Source organism: Gymnoscopelus microlampas (assembly GCF_963454915.1).
Source record: "Gymnoscopelus microlampas genome assembly, chromosome: 6".
Taxonomy (NCBI): Eukaryota; Metazoa; Chordata; class Actinopteri; order Myctophiformes; family Myctophidae; genus Gymnoscopelus; species Gymnoscopelus microlampas.
In genome coordinates, this window is record NC_139943.1 from 5,601,316 (window position 1) to 5,625,260 (window position 23,945).

Here is a 23,945-nt window from a genome sequence, read left to right on the forward strand (position 1 = left end):
ATCATGTGAGCTTGTAGATCTTAATTTTTCAGGCGAAGATATTTAATGTGGAGCCAAAAGGGAAAAGACACCAGTATAGAGCGTTCTAAGTAAACGAGGTCAGAGTACTTCTTCCACTACTGGTGTGTGTGTGCGTGCGTGTGCGTGCGTGCGTGCGTGCGTGCGTGCGTGCGTGTGTGTGAGTGTGAGTGCGCGTGTACTGTGTGTCACTACTGTTGCCAAACGTGTGTGTGTCTCTCTCAGCTGGTTGAGCCGTAGCTCCTCCTACACCCGACGCCTTCATAGTAGCCAATCAGGGAGCGACCTCAGTGGCTCCGCCTCCTCCAACGCCTTCCTGCCACGCAGGTCAGTCAAGCCCCTCCCCCCCGGGACACCCCCCCGCCCCCACACCTCCCCTCTCCCCCTCCCCCCTTCCCAGCCTCCGTGTGATTGGATGTTGCTTTGTTGTTTACACAGCTTTGTTTTTGTTGCGTTGCCACAGACGTGCATGAAGTTTGTTTTAATGTATAGTTGCTGTAAAAAAAAAAAGACGTTTGCTTGTATCGTTGACGTATTTTTGACTATGAGTCGTGTGCTCTTTATCGTTCTCTCTCTCTCTCTCCAGCTCGTCTTACGGGAGGAGACTGGACGACCCGGGTATAAGCTCCGCCTCGGCCGGCCTCAACCGGCTCAACAACCTCGTGTCTCAGAGGTAACAACGTTCATCTCACTGGAATAGAGCAGTGGTTCACAAACTGTGGGTCGGGAACCTCAAATGATTTATTTTTGGGGGGGTCCCCAGATGATTTGCTTAACTCATTGAGTGCCAGCATTGCCAGAATTATTTCAGAATTGATTCTGAAAAGTGACAGAGTTTTTTTCACAGAAAACAAAAAGTGCTTAGGAAGCGAGATACAGCCTTTTTCAGTTCTAAGTTAAACAAGGAGTGGATGCATATCTTCAGATGATGATATCTTGGGTTCTGAACATGTTTTTCAAAAACACGTGAAACACGTTAATGGCACCCAGCGCCATAGCGGTAAAAACACGTTAAACACGCTAATGGCACTCAGTGAGTTAACACATTAGCTGCCAAAGACGTATATATACGTCTTTTAATAATCAGCTGTTGTCCGCCAAAGACGTATATATACGTCTTTTTTTTTTTTTTTTTTGCATTTTTTTATAATTTCAACCCTTGTCGAATTATGAACAGATTAGGAGCTAAAAATGTTCGAAGATTTGCTGCTCCATTCACTTCAATGTTAAAATTCAAACGGACAAACAATTCACTTTGTTTTTTGGTTTAAAACTACTGGTTTTGAGCTATATTGAAACATCAAACAACACATGTCAACGAGGTCAAAATGACCTCGTTGACATTTGTGAAACCACACCTGAATCTCATCTGTGATTAGAAACCATCTGGGGATCAATCATACTGGAGGAAAAAAATCTGTGGCTACGCGAACAGGTACCAAAATCATGGCAAAACCCTGGCAGAGGCTACAGACTGTTCTGAAAAAACTCTGGCAGTCAATGTGTTAATGTGCAACAGTTTTCTTACTCAACAGTAAACAAACCAACATACAGTATAAGTGTATACAGGGTATCTGCACGTTTATAAAGTGACAATGTAAAGGTTTCATGACGTTCAGTTTTACAACACATTAAAAGTCTTCGTCATGGTCCTTCAAACGTGTATTAAAATGTTTTAACTGAAAAATCCACTCCAGTGAGCCATGGCAGGTTTTTTTCTCTCTTATTTCTAAAGCCTTTTCAGCTGCAATGAAAAAATAAATCCCCCCCCAAAAGGAAAGGATAGGGGAGGGGAGGAGAGGGGGTGGGATTAAGGGACTATGATGTCAAAGTCAAGGGGCCAATACCAGCACTTTTTTTTACCTGATTATTCAGAAGACCCCAGACCACAGAAAGTCCACTGAATGTTCAGAGTTGCGTTTTTTTGGGGTGTAATTGAGGTCATAAAACCCCCCCAAAAAATTAATATATGAATACATGAAAATGAATCTGTTAAGGATTTTTAAGACCTTTTTTAGTACCTCTAAAATTAAAATAAGAATAATATCACTATTGTGTCAAAAGTAATCATCAGAAACGGTTCCTAAATGTGATGGAACCAATTGGGGTTCCTCAGCTGGGTTCTGGAACCCCATCCCTATAGATACTGATGTGTCTCGTCCCTCAGACTCACTCAGGAAGCAACGGAGAAGAAGGACCAGCCCTCCGTCACCACCTCCACATCTGGAAGCACCTCCTCCTCCACCACCCCTGGTACCGTCACCTCCACATCTGGAAGCACCACCACCACCACCACCTCCTCCTCTGGAAGTGTCTCCTCGACCACTGCAGGAGACACGGAGACCAAGCAGAGACGCAAGTGAGTGAGAGTCTGTCTGTGAGAGTCTGTCTATAGATATATATATATATCTATAGATATATATATATATATATACACACACACACACTAGGGGTGTAACGATACATTTGAACCCATTAAGACCGGGAACGCATCTGTGTCATTTTTAGATTTCTTTGGCTTTTCAAAAACAGCAGATCTACAAGCTCATAGTGCACCGAGTGCCGCGCTATGAGCTTGTACATCTGCTATTTTTGAAAAATCGTATATATATGTTTTTTGAGCGAAAATTTGAAACTCAAATCTTTGCTTTACAAATGTCTTCTAAATCCTAACAGTTTTTTGAAAAACGTATGTTTCTGAAAACTTGTTTCATGTCAACCCCCGAAATGATATGTATTTGGCTGCAGACCCCCTTCTGAACATGTTTTGTTCCAGGGACCCCCCCAAGAAGCAAAGATTCGAGTTACTAATGTTCGCTTTAAAAAACATTATATATATTCAAAGATTTGCCAAAAAAAATCACACAATTTAAAAAGAATTAGCAGATATACAAGCTCAAGTGCCGCGCTATGAGCTTGTATATCGGTTATTGTTGAATAGCCCTAAAGAAATCTAAAAAATTACACACATGCATTCCCGGTCTTAATGGGTTAACACAATGGGTGCCAGAGGTTTATTAAAACAGTTCACGCTGAGTGCCAGAAATCTCTAACCGTTTGCAACGCTGCGCTGTTTAGAGCTGTGGACTCCGCGGCGAGCACACGCACGTAAACAATGCATGCGTGTGCACAGCAATGGATGGTCCTGGCTTAAGCCTGAAACAAGAACATGTCTCATGCGAGTCACCATTGCAGAGCGATCGCGCATGGAGAATGACTCGTTTTGCCCACTGTAAAAAGTTAAGGAGATACAGAGGTTTTTAGCAAGGAGATAGAATGGAAGCGGATGGGAGACAGATTTTTTGGCACGACGATCCATCTGTCCCTTACTTCTTAGAGTGTTCATGGGTGATTCCAGAGCTGCGCTAGCCCAATGTTAATTTAACTCTGAGAGTGTACAAATGGAACGGGTCCATTTGGTTCCATTCGTACACTCTCAGAGTTACAGACCCATAAGGGTCCATTTGGTTCTATTTGTACACTCTCAGAGTTACAGACCCATAAGGGTCCATTTGGTTCTATTTGTACACTCTCAGAGTTACAGACCTGTAAGGGTCCATTTGGTTCTATTTGTACACTCTCAGAGTTACAGACCCATAAGGGTCCATTTCGTTCTATTTGTACACTCTCAGAGTTACAGACCTGTAAGGGTCCATTTGGTTCCATTTGTACACTCTCAGAGTTACAGACCTGTAAGGGTCCATTTGGTTCCTATACATTATTTAGCTGGGGACCCCCTGTTATCCCCTCAAGTACCCCTGGGGACCCCACTTTGCGAACCAATGCCCTAGAAGCCCTGAATGAGGAGTGTGTAAGAGGAGAAGCCCTTTGGTTCTGAACTTCTTACCGTCAGGCACGCTGGCACAGAGCCAAGGATGTGTTTAACATGCTTCCCTTGGTTCAGTTAGATCACAATAACAGATCATAAAAGGAAACCCACCGCGGCTTTTTCCACCCATGCGGGGCGTGTCTAGAAACCCTAATCGTCCTTATTTAGACAACTAGTGGCCAGGAGGCTAAATTACACCAGCATACCACACAGTTAAAGATGGGGTCAGTGATAGTATTTGGTTGAAACAAAACGTTTTTTTTTCTTTTTTTGTTAAAAGATTAAAGCTCTATATTGTGATTAGTAATCGTTGCTATAGAGTGTTTGTTCAATTACAGGGGGTCTCCCTGTCTCTCCAGCTCTTTAATGAATAGAAAATACATTTCCAGGTGGGTTGGCAATCTTAGCCAATCACGTAAAGTCAAGTCAAGTCAAGTGAATTTATATAGCACATTTAAAGGATCTACACCATGAATTTAAAAAACATATTTAATATTTAATATCATATTGTTTATGATGCGAGGCGTTGTGAGCTTGTAGATCGCCTTTTTTTTGGCAAAGGTATTAAACAAAAAAGGTTTAATCTGAAACAAAATTTGATATAATATAGGGGGGGTCCCTGCTTCATCTCTCTCTCAGCTAGGGTGTCCTTGGCCTGAAAACGTTGAAGACCCCTGCAGTAGAGAGTATGAGAGGTGATAAAAGCATGGGTTAAGGGCTTTACAGACAGGGTGCGATCGGTCAATCAGTTTTTACCGCATGCAAAAAGACGCACAAATCGAACTGGGTTCGATTGGCCACTTGCCGCACGGCAAATTCTGAGCCGGTGTGCATGAGGTCATAGAAAACCATGTGTTCTTTTAAAAAATGATATTGTGCGTTTTTTTTTTGTGCGAAGGCCTTTACTGTGACTAGGTCTGTGTGAGTTAAAATGGGTTTCAGTTTGGCTATAGTTCTAAGCTGATATAAAAACTGCCCTTTTACAACACTACTAAGTTGTTTGGATCAGGAGAGAGCACCCATTTATCAGCTTCAGTTTTTATAGTGTTCCAGTTCCAGTTGTGTGTCTGCTCATTTCTTTGTGTCATCACTTCCACTTTCACTTGTTTATCCTGTATCCAGTATGAGTTCTCTCATGCTCCTGATTGGATACAATTGGTATCCTGACCTGAACATGCATTTTCTGTGTATGTGTTGTGAAGGTGGTCTGTACAGAGGACAGGTGGTCTATGTGTTGTGAAGGTGGTCTCTACAGGGGGCAGGTGGTCTATGTGTTGTGAAGGTGGTCTGTACAGAGGACAGGTGGTCTATGTGTTGTGAAGGTGGTCTCTACGGGGGGCGGGTGGTCTATGTGTTTTTTTAGCATAACTCTCAGATGTTGTGAAAAATAGTTTTTGCTGACTGTTGATTGTCTGTTTTTTCCCCTATTTTTAATGTATTGTGTGTGTGTGTGTGTGTGTGTGTGTGTGTGTGTGTGTGTGTGTGTGTGTGTGTGTGTGTGTGTGTGTGTGTGTGTGTGTGTGTGTGCGTGTGCATGTGCGTGTGTGCAGGTCCTACCTGACACCAGTGAGGGATGAGGAGGCGGAGGCTCAGCGTAAAGCTCGCTCCCGACATGCTCGCCAATCCCGCCGCTCCACTCAGGTACCTGCATCCTGCTCTCTGAACACTTTGGAATCCGTGGTCATTTGTCTATACGTTTGCACAGCCATACAGAGAGGAAATGGGCACATTTTCGGCATGTTGACGATTAATCATAATTATTACACGGCTTGGTTAAATGCTTGATTCTGATTGGTCAATCGCTGAATTTAGCGGAGTGCTATTTCTGGATAATGACCGATGAGCTCTATAACAGACCTCTGTCTAATCAAAGGCTCAGAACACCTGCTGCGTTGCTTGAATTTTATGATGTATCCGACATGACAGCCATGTAAACAAACCATGTTAGTTGTAATTTACAACTAAACGTTGCTCTCAAGAATGTTTTTGAAAACATTTGAAGTGAGAAATAGACGATGCAATGACCGAAAAGTGATTCTATTTGATCCACTACACTTCCTTGTTTATCGTGGCGCAACAACAGGGGAGTACCAAAACACTCGCCCCAAAACACAGTCGCCCCGGGGCAAATCCGGCGGTTTTATAGATATATAGAATGGGGGCGAGCGTGTTTTGGGGGCGAGTCTTCCAGTTACCTTATGACATAATTTAATTTGTTTTCCGAGGCGAACTTGTCCGCCCAGACCAACACTTATGGAATAATTTCATTGCCGTAAGCAAGGAAATACTTAGTTTTGTTGTTACTTTCGGGTCAATTTATTTATTTATTCATTAAGTAGTTGTGTTATAAGCGGGATAATGAACGGGTAGGTGGTCATTATTGAAAATTAAAGCCCGACAGGGTGATTATCCACCGCGGATTACAGCCACCTTGCTTAATTACAGCTAAACTGCAATTAATCTCATTGCTAATCAATGTGTGAACTATTTGATGTTTGACAGGGAGTGACACTGACGGACCTGCAGGAGGCAGAGAAGAGCATGAAGACGACGGAGAACAAAGAAAACAAAGAGAACAAGGAAAACAAAGGGAAAGAGAAGAAAACGGAGGAAGAAGAGAGGGAACAGGACAAAGAGAAGGACAACAAAAAGAAAGCAGAGGAGGGGGTACGTGACCGTCATCCTGTGATGTCATCATGTGATGTCATACTGGGTTAACGTGATGTCATACTTGGGGATGGGATCGTACATTTTTATTGATATCGATATCCTTATCGATGGCGCTTATGGATCTGCGTTACCGCTATATATTTTTATTATTTGGTGTAAAGGCAAGACAACGATACATTCTTAACAGAACTGTATTGCTTTTTATTTATTAACTTAAAAGGGCAAGACCACTTTGGTAGAGGTTTGGGTTGTGTATTTACCTTGCCATGGTGTAACTCCAAAGGTGGACAACACAATCATTTTTATAAAAAAAAAAAAAACAGTACTGGGTTTGGTGAGGTTCTATATTGTCTGAATCAACTTTGTTTGCGTCCATTTACGTGCTAAAAGAGTGACTTTGAGAGCTGTTTCAGCGTACAATGTAAGTCAATGAGAAGCATATTTTGAATTATCAATTTCTAATCAATGGAGCAATTATTTTTGATTTCTTGTCCACCTTTGGAGTTACATAATGGCAAGGTAACTACACAACCCAAACCTCTAACAAAGTGGTCTTGCCCTTTAAATAAAAAAATGGAGTTGGTGAATGTTAAATATGTATATTTTAGCTTATCAGTAAGAGTAAAACGAGAGGTCGCAGATTTGATGATGTCATTGGTAGGCGACGCTGAATCAGAACTACAAACTAATAACGTGTCACATTATTTATGGTTGGCTTGTAGATCAGTTCTTTTTGGATGCGAAACACGCGACACCGTTGTACTACAGAGTATACTTTCTGGACAGCTTAACTTTATTACACCATTTAAATGTGATTAAATGGCGACTCTCGTCTCGCCCGATAAGAGTCTCCAGAAGCCCAAACCTGATAGATTTTCGGGTCTCGATAACTTCGGAACCGAGTCCGTGACAGAACCGGGTCTTATGTGGCGTCATACTGGGTTGTGATGTCATACTAGTGTTGTGATGTCATTGTGTGTGTAAACAGGAAGTGAGCTGGCGGTCTCGTATTGCCAGCCTTCAGAAGTCGGACCTGCTGGGCCTGACGCAGCCTGCCGGCACGCCACGCACGCAGACCTCGGACAAGAAAGGTAACGTGGAGAACACTGTGATTTTAGGTGAACCAACACTGAACCCTACTCTACCAGCTCAGTGGCCATGTGGGTAGAGCAGTGGTTCTCAAACTTTTTCTTGTCAAGGACCCCCAAAATGATATGTATTTGGCCGCTGACCCCCATGTTTAAATATTTTTTTCCAAGGACCCCCATGTCAAAACATTTTGTTCCAAGGACCCCCATGTAAAAACGTTTTGTTCCAGGGTCCCTCATGTCAAAATATGTTGTTCCAGGGACCCCCATGTCAAAATATGTTGTTCCAGGGACCACCCCAGAAGCAAAGATTTGAGTTACAAATGTTCGCCTTAAAAATATTATATTCAAAGATTTGCACAAAGTTTCACGATTTAAAAAAAAATAGCAGATCTACAAGCTCATAGCCGCACTATGAGCTTGTATATCTGCTATTTTAGAATAGAATATAGATTAGAATATTTTGAATAGCCCAAAGTATAAAGTGGTTAAAATTAACCACTTTAACCCCCTGGAACCACGCCCCCCCAAGGACCCCTGGGGGTCCCCCGCACCCCACTTTGAGAACAAACTGGGTAGAGTGTCCACTGTCCACCCTGAGATAGCTGATTGGCTGCTGAGTGAAAAAGGGGTGTGTCCTGTCTGTGCCAGACGGCGTGGTGGATACAGGGGAGAGCGAGACGGAGCGATGGACGAGAGAGAGCAGAGAGAGGAGGCAAGCGAGGAACAGAAGGAGAGGACAGCGCCCTGGAGCCGTACGTAACACTTCTTTATTCATTATAATTATATACTTTTCATTAAACTCATTTCCATTAACCCATTAAGACCTGAAGAAGAGATTCTAGAAATGTCTTCCAAATCCCAACAGTTTTCTGAGAAACGTATGTTTCTATATCAGTGGTGCTCAATATTTTTCATGTCAAGGACCCCCAAAATGATATGAATTTGGCCGCGGACCCCCATCCCAAAATATTTTGTTCCAGGGACCCCCCAGAAGCAAAGATTTGAGTTAAAAATGTTCGCTTTAAAAATATATATATTACAAAGATTTGCACACATTTTCACGATTTTTCAAAAATAGCAGATCTACAAGCTCATAGCGCGGCACTCGGTGCCGCGCTATGAGCTTGTATATCTGCTATTTTTGAATAGCCCAAAGTGTAAAATAATGCTTTTTAGCTCAAATCTAAAAATGACACAGTGCCAGGTCTTAATGGGTTAAACTAATTATTCATAACTATTAGGGCTGGGACTTGATTAAAAAGAATAATCGAATGATTTAAATTAAATGAATTAAATCTATTAGAGTCCATCTCTTTTATACAGTCTATGGCAGGGGTCTTCAACGGTTTCAGGCCAAGGACCCCCTAGCTGAGAGAGAGATGAAGCAGGGACCCCCTACTCTATATTGTATAAAATTGTGTTTCAGATCAACTTTTGCTGCTATTTTTTTCCCTCTACACACTTAGTGTATAACTCTTTGCCAAAAATAGCAGATCTTTTTTTACTTTATAATTTTTATCCCACGATTTTGTAACCCATATTTTTTCACCCAGTGCCAATTGCCTATGTAATCCTGGGCGCTACTCTCCCTCTGCCAGCCTAGGGAGAGCCCAAGCTGAAGCTCATGCCTCCTTCAATGCATGAGGAGCAAGCAGGCCGCTTCTTATCACCCGACAGGGGGGAGGTTCCCTCGTTAGACGTAGCGCGTGGAAGGAACACGTTATTCCAACCAGTTCCTTTCCCCTCCATCAGGCGCCCTGGCTGACCAGGGGGAGGCAGTATAGTGACCAGGATTACTGCATGTTTTTGTGAGGGTATTAACTACCCTAGGTAGTTAATTTTTTTAGCCAAAAATAGCAGATCTACAAGCTCTGTGAGCTTGTAGATCTGCTATTTTTGGCTACAGTTCTCTTCAGAATAGGGATGCTAGGGTTCAAGTGATTAATGTAAAAAAAAGATATATATCACACAAAGATTTTGGCGGACCCCCTGTAGTAACTCTGAGGACCCCCTAGGGGTCCCGGACCCCCTGTTGAAGACCCCTGGTCCATGGTCTTGTCGCTTGTGTTGCTGCTGCTTGTTCTCGGTCAGTGTTGGAGGCGGAGCTGTGTGTGTATGAGGAGTCTAGTGACCGTCCTCTTCACGTTTTTTTTACCGTTTCTTGATTAGAAAAAAAATGTTCTTATTTTTTTGGTTACCAATGCGCGACGCCAACGGCGCCTTCCCACGACCCCACTTTGGGTCGCGACCCATAGTTTGAGAGCCGCTGATTTATAGCGATGATAACTGTCACAATATAGAGCTTTAACCTTTTCACAAAACACTTTTTGTTTTAACGAAATAATATCACGTACCCTACCTTTAGATTAGCTAGTTTTTCATGAGCAGTGAGACAGGAAGCAGTGAGACAGGTGTGTTCTGTCTCTCTGCAGAGTGACGACAACGAACCCAGCGGAGAGGACGAGGTGCCTGGCAGCGCCACGGATACACAGGTGTGTGTGTGTGTGTGTGTGTGTTGTGTGTGTGTGTGTTGTGTGTGTGTGTGTGTGTGTGTGTGTGTGTGTGTGTGTGTGTGTGTGTGTGTGTGTGTGTAACATGACATTCTGACTGCCAGTGATGGAAGAAGAACTATTTCTTTACTTAAGTTAGAGTATCAATACCCTATTGTAGAAATAGTCTGTTACAAGTTTGGTACTCAAAATGTACTTGAGTAAAAGTTTAAAAAAAGCAAGTATTGGCATCCAAATGTACTTAAAGTACCAAAAGTAAGTAAGTCTCATTATGCAGAAGATACCATTTCAACGAGTTTTCATTACATGAATAAAAATCTTTTGAAAATAGCAGATCTACAAGCTACGCGTTGTGAGCTTGTAGATCTGCTATTTTCAAATTGCTAGAGTATAGGCTCTGAAGTGGTTTTGTAATAATAATCAAAATCTACAAAGTAACTAGTAACTAAAATTTTCAAATAATTGTAGTGGAGTAAAAAGTACGATATTTGTCAATGAGATGTAGTGGAGTCCAAGAAAAACTATTGAAAATTGGAAGTACTCCAGTAAAGTAACACTACCTCAAAACTGTACTTAAGTACAGCACTTTGAGTACATGTACTTAGTTACTTTACACCACTGCTGGCTATTAACTGTTTGTTTTCTCCTAAACAGTCGGAGCGACAGTTAACCTCCAGGTAGGAACTCACTCGTTTGACCTTTTGACCTGTACCACTGTATGACCTCATTGTTGTCAGCATATTGTCTATGGTTGCCCTTTGACCTCCGACCCCTTACTGCCCTCAGGTCAGACCCGGCTGGAGGCTCAGCGGGCAAAAACTACAAGAAGGTATTATCATTATTATTAAAAACTACAAGAAGGTATTATCATTATTATCATTATCATTATTATTATTATTATTATTGATCGTGTCACAGGCTCGCTGCCGGTGACACTGGACTCATTTTCCCCTTTAATCTGTGTAATTTTAAGATTTATTTGGCTATTCAAAAATAGCAGATATATAAGCTCATGCGTGCCGCCCTATGAGCTTGTAGATCTGCTATTTTTTGAAAAATCATTGAAAATGTGTGCAAATCTTTGAATATATATGTGTGTGTGTGTGTGTATGTCAAAGCAAACATTTTTAACTCCGATATGTGCTTCTGTGGGTCCCTGGAACAACATATTTTGAGATGAGGGTCAAATACATATATCATTCTGGGGGTCCTTGACACGGCGCACCACTTTGTTCCAGGGACCCCCCCACCGCCCTTCAGAAGCAAATATTTGAGTTACAAATGTTTGCTCTAAAATATATATTTTCAAAGATTTGCCAAAATGTTCATGATTTTTCAAAAGTAGCAGATCTACAAGCTCATAGCGCGGCATAGATCTATTTTTATAAAAAGAAATCTTAAAATGACACAGATGTGTTCCCGGATTGAATGGGTTAGAAAAAAGAAGATAATAAAACAAAGCAGTTAGGTTTCTGTGTTTAGGTGATCTACAAGCTCACAGCACAACACGTAGACATTCATAAAACCACTGTATATCAGTGTAGTAATACGTATTTGTGTGTGTGTGTGTGTGTGTGTGTGTGTGTGTGTGTGTGTGTGTGTGTGTAGTTGTTTGAGGAGGTGTCCAGGGAGAACAACCAGCTTCATTCTCAGCTTCAAGACACACAGAGGATCATCAGCCAGACCAGAGTGGAGCTGGAGAAGGTACTTACACACACACACACACACACACACACACACACACACACACACACACACACACACACACACACACACACACATTTAAAGGGATAGTTCACCCCAAAAAAATTATTAATAAAATAATTTTCTCCATGGGGTGACATGGAATCATTTTGGATTTTAACACCTTTATTTGCGTTCACATACAGGCAGCATCGTCTCCTCCATAATATAGCATCATCACAGACACTGAACTGAATTTAGCCAAAGCCCTATCAGCTCTTGTCTTATTGGTTATCTGCAGGCCTCTCACAACAACTACGGTAGTTTATGGACATTACCTTTAAGGCTTTCAAGTAGAAACGCAAGCAGTTTCATTTTCATCATTGCACAGTTTGAACGTGGCAGTTGAAGCACAAGAGTGCTTATACATGTTGGCGTATGAATTTATGTCCTTAACACACACACACACACACACACACACACACACACACACACGTATAGTCCATCATGCGACAAGAGTCGCTTGCCAAACAGATCAATTGTTGTGGGCAAGCAACACTGTAGCATGATGGAATATAAATAACTACGCTACCTCTCACTGCATGACATTTAATAAAAGCAGTGGAACGAAAACACACGCGCGCAGACACACACACACACACACACACACACACACACACACACACACACACACACACACACACACACGCACACACATCCAGAAGGTCAGATGACATTTAAAACACTCCTCCAGAATGTAGGGCAGCTCTACACTGCAGCGTCCAAAGGCTGAAAGTCTTCATTGTGTTTCTGCACACATGCCTTCCTGCATGTCCAAACTCACTGACTGACTAGTAACTACATTATAGGGACTACACCATGAATTTGAACTTGTCCTTCTTTTTTGTGTGTTTTTGGTCTCCCCTACCTCTCTTCTATCCAATAAAATACCCCAGTTTGAGCACTCAGGCTTTCACAACATATCTGGGGTTTTATGTAAATTGGTCTCAAAACAGACCAAGCTGATTTGCACCCGAAAGTGACGTCAGAAGTGATACAATCCCTCCTGTTCTTCAGTTCCAACTAAAAAAAAAAGAACCAGGACATAACATGCATACAAACTGGCTCAATAGCGCCACGTGCCAAACAGGACAATGTGGTATTGCAGGTGAAAGTGCTTTATAAGCAGGGGTGCACATAACTTTTTAGGTCTGGTACGCAGAAGAGCACCTGGACATGTGACTTGGTGCGCATGGCGCCCGTCCCGTTTTGTCAACGGGGGGGGGGGGGGTTCAGCCGGACAGTTTTGTCAACGGGGGGGGGGGGGGGGGAGAGAGAGAGAAAAAAAAGGACGCGCTGCTTCTAAATTCCGCCGATTTTCGCCGTTTTTTTTTCTCACGCTGTTAGATAAAGCCCCCAAGGTTGGTGCCCTGTGCTGCTGCGCTGATTTTATCCGCCAGATTGGGACGTTCACGGCATATTTTGCACCATTACGGTGCGTTCATCATCGGTGACGAGTGCCTCTAACAGCCGCTGCTGGCTGCGTGCACGCAGCAAGGCAATGCGAGGCGACGCGAGTCATATCTCTACCCCTGTGCCTAATGGCTGTACATGGGGCCGACGGGTGCTTTAGAGTGATTGTGTGAGTGTGGCTTCAGGAAGTAAATTCCTAGCCTCGATCTCCAGGCTTTTATTTTTTAGTTTTGCTAAAAAATAAAAGCTTGGAAATTCCTGTCCCAGCTGTTGGTGCGCAAAAGCGCCTCGCGTCGCCTGATGTGGTGCGCATTTTTTATTTTGGGTGCGCATGCGCACCTGCGCACCAGTTATGTGCACCCCTGTTTATAAGCCAGAGAGAAGTTAGTTGGAATGAGTATATCTGAGGCTTGATTTAGGCTATTTTTGGCAAAGGGGTATAGGTGTAGAGGAAAAAAAGAGCAGACCAAGTAAAAAAAAATGTAAATCTGAAACACAATTTTATACAATATAGGGGGTCCCTGCTTCATCTCTCTCTCAGCTAGGGGGTCCTTGGCCTGAAAACGTTGAAGGTCCCTGGACTAGAGCCTGCAGGGCAATGGCTTGATTCTTTGGTCCTGACAGTCTGTCTGCCTGTCTGTCTGTCTGTCTGTCTGTCTGTCTGTCTGTCTGTCTGTCTGTCTGTCTGTCCGTCCATCAGAGACAGGAGAGGTTCACTGATTGCTCTGCTCTGCTGGAGTTGGAGAAGAAGGTAAGAAACCAAAGCTTCATCATCATCACTGTGTTCCTCTGATCTCTGCTTCATCATCATCACTGTGTTCCTCTGATCTCTGCTTCATCATCACTGTGTTCCTCTGATCTCTGCTTCTTCATCATCACTGTGTTCCTCTGATCTCTGCTTCATCATCATCACTGTGTTCCTCTGATCTCTGCTTCCTCATCATCACTGTGTTCCTCTGATCTCTGCTTCTTCATCATCACTGTGTTCCTCTGATCTCTGCTTCATCATCATCACTGTGTTCCTCTGATCTCTGCTTCCTCATCATCACTGTGTTCCTCTGATCTCTGCTTCTTCTTCATCACTGTGTTCCTCTGATCTCTGCTTCTTCATCATCACTGTGTTCCTCTGATCTCTGCTTCTTCATCATCACTGTGTTCCTCTGATCTCTGCTTCTTCTTCATCACTGTGTTCCTCTGATCTCTGCTTCTTCTTCATCACTGTGTTCCTCTGATCTCTGCTTCTTCTTCATCACTGTGTTCCTCTGATCTCTGCTTCTTCATCATCACTGTGTTCCTCTGATCTCTGCTTCTTCTTCATCACTGTGTTCCTCTGATCTTTGCTTCTTCATCATCACTGTGTTCCTCTGATCTCTGCTTCTTCATCATCACTGTGTTCCTCTGATCTCTGCTTCTTCATCATCACTGTGTTCCTCTGATCTCTGCTTCTTCATCATCACTGTGTTCCTCTGATCTCTGCTTCTTCATCATCACTGTGTTCCTCTGATCTCTGCTTCCTCTACCGTCCTCTAACCCTCTGTCCCTTCCTTCCCCCTCCACCATGGTCTTCATCACCGTGGTCTTCATCACCATGGTCTTCATCAGGAGAGGAGGATGTTGGAACGACGTGTAGCTGAGTTGGAGGAGGAGTTAAAGGTGAGAGAGAGAGAGAATGAGAGAGACAGTATGAGAATGAGAGAGAGAGATACACCGTTTTTTACATTATTAGTATTAATCTCAAGTTTATTCTCATGTCTGGCAAGTCATTATCTTTCTCCCTGGTTTGATTTGGCGATTGATTGATAGATAGTGCTGTCACGATTACAAATCTAATTTGACGATAAATTGTCACTCAATTAATTGTGATTAAGGATTTAAAGGTAGGGTAAGTGATTTTCTTTGGTTAAAATAAGTGTTGAATAGCTCTATATTCTGATAGTACTCATTGCTATAGAGTGTTTGTTCAGTAAAAGGAGTCTCCTTGTCTCTCCAGCTCTTTATAAAACAGAAAATGCATTTTCGTTTCAGTTTCATTTCCAATTTGATCCAATCAGGATAGAGAACTCAATCAGAATATAGATTAAACAAGTGAAATTGGAAGTGATGACACTAAGAAATGAGCAGGCAAAATTGGAACTGGAACACTATACAAGTGAAGCTTAAAAATGTGTACTTTCTCCTGATTGGCTGAGATTTTGACACCTACCGAAAAATGTATTTTCTGTTTATTAAATAGCTGGAGAGACGGGGAGACTCCTGTTACTGAACAAACACTCTATAGCAATGATTACTATCAGAATATAGTGCTTTAACCTTTTAACAAAATACTTTTTGTTTTAACCAAAAAGTATCACTTACCCTACCTTTAATTGTTTGGCCGCTGAACATTGGAACATAATGAAGCCTTTTAGGCTTCGTAAACAAAAGTTGCACAGGACAGATATGACAAATAACTGAAATTTACAAAGACATTATTGTCATTTTTAATCATTTTATACATGTAAAGAAAAGCCGAATTAGCTGATCTACAAGCTTACAACGCGTCACAAAGTGACGCGTTGTAAGCTTGTGTATCTGCTTTTTTAATATTTGAAAATGTGTGAGCATTTTTCAACATGGAAACGATGATGACGATGCAAAAATAATTGTGATTATCTCAAATAATTGCTTTTAGACGATTATGTAATAATTGTGACAGGCCTATACATAGATACATTGGTAGATTGATTAATAGATAGATAGTTACATACGTAGATACGTAGATACGTAGATAGATAGATAGATAGATAGATAGATAGATAGATAGATACGTAGATACATAGATACATAGATAGGTAGATAGATACATTGATAGATACATTGATAGATAGATGGATACATAGATAGATACATTGATGGATGGATGGATGGATAGATAGATAGATATATTCCCATAAAGAAGCGTCTCATAGAGTCCATGTTTTGAAGCAACCCTCCGTCTCTCACCAGGTCCTGGGAGACTTGAGAGCCGACAACCAGCGTCTTAAAGACGAGAACGGTGCGCTGATCCGCGTGATCAGCAAACTCTCCAAATAGGAGAGAGAGACGCCATCATCCCTCCATCCTCCTCCGTCTCGCCTTCCCTTCTTTACATCCCTCCATCCAAGTGCCAAAGAGAAAGAGACCGAGAGAGAGAGAGAGAGAGTCGCAGAATGTCACGACGACGACGACAACCGAGGCAGGACAAACAATTCACTCCGAAAGCCTGACTTTATACGCCCGCTGCGCGTCAGTAGTCTCGCTAACGAACGTAGCAGATCTATAAGCTCACTGTTTGTGAGCTTATAGATCCTGTGAGACACTGGCGCGCTATTTAAACCATTCAATCCGAGAACGCATCTCTTGTCATTTTTTTATTTCTTTGGCTATTCAAAAATAGCAGATATACAAGCTCATAGCGCGGCACCGAGTGTCGCGCTATGAGCCTGTAGATCTGCTATTTTTGAAAAATCTTGAAAATGTTTGCAAAACATTTGGAACTCTTTGCTTCTGGGGAGGTCCCTGGAACAAAAATATTTTACAAATGTTCGCTTTAAAAATATATATATTCAAAGATGTTCACGATTTTTCAAAAATATTTTTGAATAGCCAAAGAAATCTAAAACGACAGAGATGCATTCCCGGATTGAATGGGTTAAGTATGAGTCGGGCATTATAGTTTAGAAATGTTTAACGGGTCCATTCGGTTACGCTTTTTTGTTTTTAACAATCGCACCATCGTAGGTTTCTTTTTGTCTGACCGAAATATAACAGTATCATCAGCAAACAGGACAAAAACAAAAAACATGTTATTAGACGTTAAATACGAGTAATTTAACGTCTATCAGGAAGAGCAGGGGACCAAGGAAAGATCCTTGAGGTACACCACCGTGTCAAATTCCACAAATCTTTTAGTTATACAAACGAGAGGCTTTTTTTTTCTGGGTAGTTCCCAGTTAAGTCCCTCCCACAGCATGACGGGTGTGCACACCACCGTGCACGACTGACCACCAGGGGGCGCCACCAGGGGAACATTGACGTAGTGCACACACACATTCCTAACGCGTGCATCACTTCCTCGTTGCACATTCCGTTAAAAAAACACAGAGGTCGACTCGGTGGCTCCAGTTAGTTTCCCCACGTCCAGTGTTATTTTCTTTGTGGTTCACACATTCACGCGAAGTTTTCACGATTTTTCTTTTTTTTTTAACCCACGAATTTGACGATTTAATGATCCTCCTCAGCCTCCGTTCTTCTTGACCCAGTGGTTCTCAAAGTGGGGTCTTCGGACCCCCCCGTGGGTTTTTTTCTGGGGGGTCCCCAATCCACAAATTTACAGTAAGAACCAACTTTTGGACCCTTACAGGTCTGTAACTCTGAGAGTGTACAAATGGAACAAAATGAACCCTTATGGGTCCATTTGGTTCCATTTGTACACTCTCTGAGTTAAATTAACACTGGCAATGTTACAGTGTAGATTGGAGGTCTCATAGATAGAAAAAATAATTGCATCAAATAGTGCCCTGATATATTGACATAATATGTCAAATTGGGGGTCCTTGAATTTAAAAAGTCTGAGAATCACAAAAAAAACTTCTCTTATGGGGGTCCCTGGCATAATCTTTAATATGGGGGTCCGCAGGCTAATATCATGTATCAATTTGGGGATCCCTGACATGAAGACATTTTGAGAACCACTGAATCTAACCATCCAATCCACTGGAGGGTTTTAGTGTAGAACGTCATCGGATAATGACCCCACCCCCACCAGTTTGGTTTTGATTTTTCAAATCAATACGCAAGGCTCAACAACATGTCTCAGACTTGTTTTAGTTTTGTTTTGTTTTATCTTATCTTAAAGGAACATTTCAGCTTTTTTCAACATCTCCATATATGGATCCTCTCACTAATGCTCACTATGGGACTAGTCGATGTCATTTCTGTCGACTGCGGATGCTTCTTAAAACGTGCTTCCTACCGATGACATCATCGGTGGTCACTTCTAAACGAGACGTCTTTTCTCGTTTTGTTTTTTATGCGTGAACTACGTCTTCTATTTCAGCGTGCTAACTTTCCAGGAACAGACAGGCAGTAGTTTCCATTAAGCTCGGAATCCGCCCACATCGATGATGATGTCACTTAGGTAGGCGTGGTTTCCGGAACTGTTCCACGGATCCAACCAATGAGAAGCAGAGTTTAGTTAAGACGGAAATGGTTGCTTATATCTTATAACGAGACATTAGTGTGAACCGGTTACATGGAAGATGAGGCTGAAAATGGGTGGAATGCTCCTTTTTTTACAAAGCACTCGTTTCTCTACATTGGGTCTGGGGACCACCAGGGGGTCCCAGAATTCTGGGACCCCGTAAAGGGCCCTTCACGGTGGATGAAGCAGGGTGGGTAGGGTGACTCTCTGAGTCCAAACCAAGTGGTTCTCAAACGTTTCCATGCCAAGGAAGGACCCCCAAATTGACATTAATTTGGCCGCGGACCCCCATCTGAAATTGTTTTTGCCAGGGATCCCCCCAGAAGCAAGGATTTGAGTTAGAAATATTAGCTTTAAAAATATATACATATTTAAAGATTTGCACACATTTAAAAAAAAAATAGCAGATCTACAAGCCGCACTATGATCTTGTATATCTGCTATTTTTGAATAGCCAAAGTATTAACCCATTAAGACCTGGAACGCATCTTTGTCACTTTATATTTCTTTGGCTATTCAAAAATAGTAGATCTACAAGCTCGTAGCACGGCACCGAGTGCCGCTCTACGAGCTTGTAGATCTGCTATTTTTGAAAAATCTTTAAAAAATATTTTTTATATTTTTTTTTCAAAAAACTGTCCCCTGGTAGCCCCTCACGGACCCCTGGGTGTCCCCGGACCCCACTCAAACCTATTTAATTTCAAGGACCGCCATAACTCTTGAGAGTGTACAAATGTGTACACTCTCAGAGCTACAGACCCTGTAAGAGTCCCGTTTGGAACCCCTTCCCTGGACCCAACTTTTGAGAACCACTGGTTTTTAAACCGCACAGCATCCGTATTCTGCGTATTGAGAAAAAAGTTGCCAGAAAATAGCAGATCCACAAGCTCAACGCGTCACAACACAAAGGGCGCTGTGTGAGCTTATAGATCGGGCTTTTTTCAACAAAGATATTTAATTTAGAGCAAAAAAAAGGACTAGCGTACCAGCCCAGAGGGACTCCAGTTAACCACGCCTATAGGGTTTAAGTGGATTAACATGTCTCAACCATGTTTGGGGTCATTTTAACTTCTTCTCAGGCTTCTATGTTTCACCCCAGACCGCTTTTAAGTTGCTTGATTCAGTATTTAGATATTTGATATTCATGTTATCAGACTCGGCCCCCTTTCCTATACAAACCCATTGTAACTTTTAACTCCATTTTAACCAAGTTAGATTCATGGAAAACACCCGTCATTGGTTCTGGAGACTGATACAGTCAGTCACCAGATATCTTTTATTTTATTTTATTTTTTAAATTTCCCCCCAAAAAATATAGAACATTTATTAAAATTGGAATTGGAAAATTGGAGAAAAAAAAAACACGGCCCCCTCACGCATTAAAAGGACAATATCAGTGACCAGAACCAAGGACGGGTGTTTTCGATGGATCTATCGAGGTTGAAATGGAGTTTGAAGTTACAATGGGTTTGTATAGGAAAGGGGTCGTGTCTGATAAAATGAATATCAAATAACTAAATACTGAATCGAGCAACTTAAAAACTGTCTGTGGTGAAACACAGAAGCCTAAGTAGACGTTATAATGACCCCAAACATGCTTGAAAGTGAAATATCCCTTTAATTAAGGTGAGGTCTTGGATGTCTTGGATCTGTACACTCAGCGTACAGATACGGGGGTCCCGTAGCCTAAAAAAAAACTAAATGTTGAGAACCACTGCTTTGAACGAAGGTCCTGAAGACAGGAAGGTCCATGAAGTTGATTCAGATTTTATAATAAGAGTGTTTTTGAACCCACCTACCTCTGTCCACCTATGCACTCCTCCCCCCCAAACCCCCCCCCCCCATCCCCCATCCCCCCCGCGCACGTATGTTTGACCACAGACCACTCACTCCGTGCTCTTACGCCCCATTTAGAGGTCGTGTCCGCAGAAAGACTTTTTTTTTGTTGCTGTCAGTGCCTTTCTGTTCTTTCATTTCTATGGTGAAAGACTAGGTTTGGGATCCTTCAGGATTTGTAACGATTCCGGTTCCGTAAACGATTTTCCTCTTAAACGGTTTGATTCCTTAACGGTTCCCTTAATCGATTCCTAAAGGTTTTTTTTTTCCGAATGGACGCTTCCAGGGTCCGTAACTCTGAGGGCCCTATTTTTCACGTCTCAAGTACCAGGTCTTATGACTTAACTTGACACTTGGGGGCGTGCTCAATGCTGTTTTAGCTATTTCGAGTGGCCAAACAGCATTGGCCACGCCTCCAGGTCTTAAGGTAAGTCATAAGACCTTGTACTTGAGACATGCAAAGCAGGGCCCTGAGTTACGGTGGTCCGTGAAATTAAAAAAGTTTGAGAACCACCGGTACTGTAATTGTATAGCAGAAGCGAAGTCCACATAACCAGCTCTGACATCGTGACACAAAAAACGGTTCGGGAAACGCTTCCAAAATGTGATGGAACCGATTCTGGTCTCTCAAAGTTGGAACCGGAGGAACCCGGATCCCAACCTTTAGAAAACACGTCGCTGGAACGCATCTTTTCCCGGCATCCAGTTTCAGGGCTCTAGGTGTCCCTGTGTTTTTTTTTTTGACGCAGCGCTCTGGGTGCTTCAAGTAGAAAATAGTTCAACTTTCGGAGAGGAGCGTATCAGTTGTCACGTTTGACTCTTCTGGCTGTGTGTGTGAAGACCCGGCCATTTACTACACGTCGTTACCACAACCGTGACAAGTCCATGTTTACTGTTATTAGGATATGTGTTGGGGATGCACCGATATATCGGACACGTGTCGGTATCGGGCGATATTTGCCGGTATCTGTAAATAACGGTATCTGCAAATAAGTTGACATTCACCGATGGCAGTAGCCGATGTTTATCTGTTGGTGTGTTGGTTATCTGCAGCCTACACAGCTGCAGATTTGGTACAGTTATGTTTTTTTTCACTCGCACAAAAGGGGGAAATAATAACAACAAGAACAAAATAAACCAATATCGGTGTCGGCTATCAGCGAAATTGTTATTTTGAACATCGGTATCGATATCGGCCCAGAATTTCCATATCGGTGCATCCCTGCTATTTTTGCTAATAACGCAGATGACGCGAGGCTCGAATACAGCAACCGTTGACGTGTTCGAACGTGGCGGGCATCAGTAAACGCTGTGTGCGAGCGGCGCTTCCCAACACGATAATCCAAAACGTTCCTCTGCTCATTAAAAGCTTTCTGTGGACACGGCCCCTTGTACTTTGTCGCAACGTCGTTGTCTTGCGCCGAAAATAGCGCGAAACACCGCCGTACGACGAGGCCTTAATGAGGCATTAATGACCGCAGATCCAGAAGCACTTTAAACTTCACTGCAAGAGCTAATGTCCTGTCCTCTGTTTGGAAAGCCCCTCCCACTTGTAGCGGGAGGGGTTGAGCAGAGCCTCTCCCACTTGCAGGGGGAGGAGTTAGCAGAGCCCTTCCCACTTGTAGGGGGAGGAGTTAATCAGAGCTCTTACATGTCAGCCAGGGCTGAAGGTCAACGGTCATTGTTGCACAATATAGAATTGTTGCTGTTGTGTAAAAGCTTATTATGCTATGCATTGTTTTTAATTATTACCATTAATATGATAAAAAAGATATTTTCATATGTTCCTGTCCATTGTCAGATTGCTCACTTTTTTGTAAGGGAGTGTGGTTATTGTATATTGTATGTGTATAAAATAATATTAGTCTTGAATAATAATAACGTCAAAATGAAGTGTTTTCATCTTTAGTCTTTTTCACAATTGTTGGTTTTCTAATATATTAAATGAATGTCAGCACCTAAACCAAGAGACTGTGTCCACTTTGTAGAACATGACTTGTTCATGTCGTCACTGTCGGGTGGAAGCTGTGTATGTCCAAAACTGTGTTCCAATGGATCCAATATAGTTATTATGTAGGGTGTATTATATACAGGGGTGCACTTAACTGGTGTGCAGGTGCGCATGCGCACCCAAAATAAATAATGCGCGGCACATCAGATGATGCGAGGCGCTTTTGCGTACCAACAGCTGGGACAGGAATTTCCAAGCTTTTATTTTTTAGCAAAACTAAAAAAATAAAAGCCTGGAGATCGAGGCTAGGAATTTACTTCCTGAAGCCACACTCACACATGCACGGTGATGCACGCCCATACACAATACACACCCATGCTGCAGTGCACGGGATTGTTGCCTCGAATCCTGACACTGTCAGTCGCGCGACTCTCCAGGCACTCGTCACCGATGATGAATGCACCGTGATGGTGCAAAATATGCCGTGAACGTCCCAATCTGGCAGATAAAAGCAGCGCAGAACAGGGCACCAACCTTGGGGAGGGCACCAAACGGCGAGAAGAAGAAAAAAATCACACCCAGTGTGAAGTGGGCGGTGTGTGGTCATCACAACATGACTCACTTTAAAAAAAGGATACATTACTTTTTTTAAAGTCCATACTGCTATTCATAGGGCTGCACATGTGTCATGTGTTTCGCTAGCCAATCACAGTCCTGAATTTGCAAAGTCAGCCAATCACATTACAGTTAGTGGTGATGACACTAGCTGTAATGTGATTGGCTGATATGAAAAAAGTATCGATTTGCATTAACAATGGAAGGGTTAGGGGGTACACACATTTTTTGGTCGGTGTCCAAAACTCACTTATAGGGGGCGGCTACACCGCCCCAAAAAACACACCCAGTGTGAAGTGGGCGGTGTGGTCACAGTGGTCATCACAGACCCATGACTCACTTAAAAAAAAACATAAATGTGTTTTTTTAAGTGCATAGTCCTATTTATAGGACTATGCACATGTGTCATGTGTCTCGCTAGCCAATCACAGTGCTGAATAGAGTCAGCCAATCACAGTGCAGCTAGTGGTCATCACAGTGATGGAAGCTCACTTAAAGAAAAGTATAGATTTGCATTTAATGTGTAGGGGTTAGGGGTGTACAATGGGTGGCCAATCACAGTGCAGGGTTAGGGGGGTACAATGGGTGGCCAATCACAGTGCAGCAAATGTTAATATCCCAACCTCACATATAGGGGCGGTTACACCGCCCAAAAACGGCGGAATTTAGGCGCTACAACATTGAAGCGCACCGGTGAAGCGTCCTTTTTTTCTCGAGCAGCAGAAGTTAGGCCAATTGCATTTTAGGGAAGACAAGAAAACATCCAACCTAAAGGCCAAAACGGCACCAAGGCAATTAGTCACAACTCCTTGCAACAAAACCGTTTTAAGGTCAACCGCACCAATGCAACTCCTTAAGGAGTTGCAACCTACAACTCCTTGCAACCTACAACTCCTTGCAACTATGTTGCAAGGAGTTGCATGGCGAATCATTGGTGTGGAAGTGGAGTGGGCTTAAAAGTACTCAGTACTTTACAGCCTTCCTAGAAATGTACTTGAGTAAAAGTAAAAAACATTTCTTGGAAATGTACTCAAGTAAGAGTAATAAG

At 42.5% G+C, this 23,945-nt stretch overlaps 1 protein-coding gene across 1 annotated transcript in view; it reads left to right on the plus strand.

The window, feature by feature from the left end:
- LOC311047554 (protein phosphatase 1 regulatory subunit 12A) overlaps positions 1–18,901 on the plus strand; it is a 65,719-nt gene extending 46,818 nt beyond the window's left edge. The window contains exons 13-26 of the mRNA XM_084060294.1: positions 244–345; positions 605–691; positions 2,186–2,377; positions 5,398–5,488; positions 6,350–6,514; positions 7,506–7,608; positions 8,257–8,360; positions 10,041–10,100; positions 10,773–10,795; positions 10,905–10,947; positions 11,727–11,822; positions 13,975–14,025; positions 14,877–14,927; positions 16,260–18,901. Coding sequence (XP_083916420.1) covers positions 244–345; positions 605–691; positions 2,186–2,377; positions 5,398–5,488; positions 6,350–6,514; positions 7,506–7,608; positions 8,257–8,360; positions 10,041–10,100; positions 10,773–10,795; positions 10,905–10,947; positions 11,727–11,822; positions 13,975–14,025; positions 14,877–14,927; positions 16,260–16,346 — 1,255 coding nt within the window. The 3' untranslated portion in view covers positions 16,347–18,901. The remainder of the gene's footprint in view (positions 1–243; positions 346–604; positions 692–2,185; positions 2,378–5,397; positions 5,489–6,349; positions 6,515–7,505; positions 7,609–8,256; positions 8,361–10,040; positions 10,101–10,772; positions 10,796–10,904; positions 10,948–11,726; positions 11,823–13,974; positions 14,026–14,876; positions 14,928–16,259) is intronic.
- The last annotated feature ends 5,044 nt before the right edge of the window (positions 18,902–23,945 follow it).